General features: G+C 41.6%; 1 protein-coding gene across 1 annotated transcript; it reads left to right on the forward strand.

Moving 5' to 3' along the window:
- Positions 1 to 347: 347 nt before the first annotated feature.
- Positions 348 to 2,162, forward strand: LOC133825822 (uncharacterized). Its single transcript, XM_062258716.1, has 2 exons — positions 348 to 394; positions 1,688 to 2,162. The coding sequence occupies exons 1-2, from the start codon at positions 348 to 350 to the stop codon at positions 2,160 to 2,162; spliced, it is 522 nt and encodes a 173-aa protein (XP_062114700.1).
- The last annotated feature ends 1,890 nt before the right edge of the window (positions 2,163 to 4,052 follow it).

The following is a 4,052-nucleotide window of genomic DNA, read 5'->3' on the forward strand; positions in this document are numbered from 1 at the left end:
AAGCCATTCAATGCAAGGTCTTCTTGTTGCGAAAATTATAGCAATTAAAATACGCAAGTATACGTAGCCGCACAAGTAATATAATGGTAAATGAGTATCGTCTCCACAGGGATTTTAAACTAAATAATTGCAAAACCAACTAAAGAACAATTCAAAAAGACAATAACCAATTCAAGGGAATAATGGGTAAATGAATCTGGAATTAAAAGTATATATGCAGAATTAATTAAACTAAAATAATGGAACCAAGAGAAATCAAGTCTGTGAGAAAATTCTACGTGAACACGTGATCTGGGTGGTTAATCCCCCTATAATTTCTTTCGAGTTGTTATAGCATAAGTTCAGCAATGGCTCAGCAATTACATCCAGAGTTAACAGATTTCAAAAACGCCCAGTAAGTCTTTTCCAAAACCCACTGTATAATGCTTACAACCCTCTCAACACACTCCTGTATTAAACCAGATTGCAAACAGTCTATTAAGCAACAAATCTTGTGTTATACAAGGCAGCAAAATATCCCTATTTCACCACTAAAATTTACCTACAAATAGGCAAGTTTCTTGCATCAATTAAATGGGTTCAGCTAGCTTAAGTTTTTCCAAACTTAGATCTAACAAGGATACAATTACTTAACCATGCATCAAAACATTAATTCATATTATAGGGTTCATAACCACCCAAACCTCTAAGGATTAGTTCATGTCTGAAATGAAAAGTACAAAACCAGTAGCAAATAGAATATCCATAGAGTTGTTCACAGTTGAAATGGAGAGAAAATTTAATACAAAATTAAAAGGAAGAAGGAAAGAGTAGAATGTATTGATGAGCTCAAGTCCTCCTAGGCATCTGCCGTGGTCCTCTTCCCTTTTTGGTATTTTCTCTCTGTTTTCTTCAGCTCTCCTCTGTACTTCTTTTCTCTCTTCAAAATGGTGATAAAATTTTCTTCAGCAAAAAAATGGTCCTCTATGTTGCGGCTGCCCCCCTCCTTTTTAGGGTACTTTGCTTTACCCTAATAGGAAAGTCAATTCCCACCTTGTCCTCCATGTGCCACATCACCCAGCTGACTTAAGTTTTTTAAAATTCTCGCCACATAGGCGCTGATATTACTCATTAAGTCCAGTTGGCTTCTCTCCCCGTCATCTGCCTTTTCCTTTGAATTGCTGTGTGGTGATCTTGCAGCATTGAAGTAGCAACACGCCCCTTTCAGAATTTGTTTTCCCCTTGCTTCCAGCATTTTTCCTTTCATATATTTTCTTAAGCTTCCTTTCTTGATTAACACAACACAATAATTTACATAAAAACACTGAAAAATATTACAATATATAACTAATTCTTACATGGACTCACTACCTAGAATAATACACTAAAACTAACAAATTAACAATAAACAAGGACTCATTACTCTTTTTAATTTGAAAAGCAAGTTCAAAGATTATAAGAATAACTCTAAATCCTAGAGTTATCAACACCCCAAACTTGACCTATTGCTCGTCCTCGAGTAATGATGAAAACAGAAATAAAAACACACACAACTAAAACATAAAAACAGACACAACTTGCACATGAGAGAGATATCTAAATAATCCAATACAGCTTAGTGAAAATAATTGCTCTCAGAAACGTGGAATGGAATGAAATGATGTAGTGTTTATGCCCTGACTTTATATGCTGCATTTCTCATTTTCAGTGCTAAGGATATCATTAATACCTCCCTAAGCAGGTACTGCCTCTTCCATAAAGATCACGGCCATACGATCGCTGAATGCCACAACCTGCACAATCAGATCCAAGCCCTCATGAGAAGTGGAAGGCTTTCCCAATACATTAAAGAGGCAGGCAGACCCGGCACCTCGCGGCATAATCCTGCTTCTGCCCCAACACCACAAGCGTCAGATCTCGTGCACACATCCTCTGCTAGCCCTCAAGAGCCTCTTAAGCAAGTCCCTATGATACATGGGATTGTGGAACTTACTGAGAACCAAGAACATGTCACCAAAATCCATAAGAGGATGGAGGAACGGCTGAAGCGATGCAAATCATTAGGCCACACAGTCAATCTTGTCACTTCAGAGGACAGAAGTTATCCAGCCTCTGCAATCGCCTTTACCGACGATGACCTGAAAGGAGTTCACCTACCTCATGACGATCCACTCGTCATTTAACTACAGGTCGACCATTGCTAGCTTGGAAGAGTTCTAGTCGACGGGGGCAGTGGGGTTGATATCCTCTTCTGGGAAGCCTTCCAGAAAATGGGGCTAGAGGAAAATCAGATCCGGCCCTCCACCACACCCATTTTGGGATTCAACAGCCAAAGAGTATATCCGAAAGGCGTCGTACGATTACCTGTGGTGGCCGCGGAACGCACCCTACCAGTAGATTTCCTCATTATATATTCTATCACAACCTACAACGCCATCATGGGGAGAAATTGGATCTACAGGATGCATGGGGTAGTCTCAACTTTGCATCAGGTGATGCGATGTCTATCACCCAACGGGCGCTACACCGTCGACATCAAGGGATGCCAGAAGCAGGCCAAAAAGTGCTTCCTTACCTTGAAAGAAATAAATAGTTCTGGCACTTCCTCCCATAACGATTTTCCTGACAAATAGCAATTACAACAGGACCTACCAGCATGCCTCAAAGGGATCGGTCTAGAAGAAGACCAAGAAAAACCCCCAGTTACGCTCGATACCCTAGAACAAATATGTCTAGACCACGTTGACCCATCTAAGATAGTGCTGGTAAGTACCAAGCTCTCTGAAAACGAAAGACAGACCCTAGTACAATTTCTCAAAACCAGAATGGGAACTTTCGCCTGATCCCCACACGACACACCCGAGATAGACTCCTCTGTCATGAGTCACAGCCTTAATATATCAAATAGCTTCTCAACTGTCAAGTAGAAGCAGAGGAGGTTCGCTCCCGAAGTAAACCAGGTCATCCGAGAGGAGGTGCAACGGCTCCTGAGCACAGGGGCAATCGAGGAATGCCTATATCCCAGTTGGCTTGCCAACCCTATCATGGTCCCAAAGAAGAACGGAAAAAAGCGAGTATGCATAGACTACACCAATCTAAATAAAGCATGTCCAAAGGATAGCTACCCTCTACCAAAAATCAACCAGATGATAGACGCCACAACAGGGTATGAAAGAATGAGCTTCCTCGACGCCTACTCTGGATACAATCAGATCCCAATGAAATCAGAAGATCGGATTCACACAGCTTTCATAATAGAAGATGGATTATATTGCTACAAAGTTATGCCCTTTGGACTAAAAAATGTAGGCGCAACATACCAAAGGCTGATGCACAAATTGTTTTCCTCATTGCTTGGAAGAAACATGGAGGTCTATATTGACGACATGGTCATCAATTCTAAACAAAGCTCTTCACATATAGGCGATTTGACCGAGTGCTTCGACATTCTCGACAATTACAAGATGAAACTGAACACCTCTAAATGCGCCTTCGGGGTGTCCCCTGGACAGTTCTTAGTGTACGTGGTCAGTTAGAGGGGGATCAAGGCCAACCCAACACAGATTGTGTCCCTCTCAGAAGTCAAAGAACCCAGAACCATCTGAGACATACAAGCTCTGACGGGAAAAATCGTAGCATTAAGCCGGTTCATATCGCGCATGTCCGACCGTTGCCAGCCCTTCTTGCAATGCATAAAGAAATCCACCAACACCACCTGGGGAGCAGAACAAAGTAGAGCATTGGAAGAGTTAAAAGCTTATTTGAGTTCCCCTCCTATATTGAGCTCCCCCATCGCCAATGAAGATCTATTCTTGTATCTGTCTTTCTCACACTTCGCTGTGAGTTCTGTTCTTTTCTGGGAAGAGGCTAGTCGTTAGAGGCCAGTGTTTTATTGCAGCAAAATGCTTCTGGACGCTGAAACTCGCTACAGTATGATGGAAAAGCTGGCACTCGCACTCATCACAGCGAAGAAGAAGCTACGACAATATTTTGAAAGTCACACCATCATTGTATATACGGACTATCCACTGAAACAAGTATTGAATAAGCCTGATCTCTCTGGAAGGTTATCT

Source organism: Humulus lupulus, chromosome 3 (assembly GCF_963169125.1).
Source record: "Humulus lupulus chromosome 3, drHumLupu1.1, whole genome shotgun sequence".
Taxonomy (NCBI): domain Eukaryota; kingdom Viridiplantae; phylum Streptophyta; class Magnoliopsida; order Rosales; family Cannabaceae; genus Humulus; species Humulus lupulus.

Bases quoted from the DNA above. Each gene is read 5' to 3' on its own strand.
- LOC133825822 (XM_062258716.1), top strand. From the start codon at position 348: ATGGCTCAGCAATTACATCCAGAGTTAACAGATTTCAAAAACGCCCA. The intron at 395-1,687 runs GTAAGTCTTTTC...TCTCATTTTCAG, and splicing joins ACAGATTTCAAAAACGCCCA to TGCTAAGGATATCATTAATA.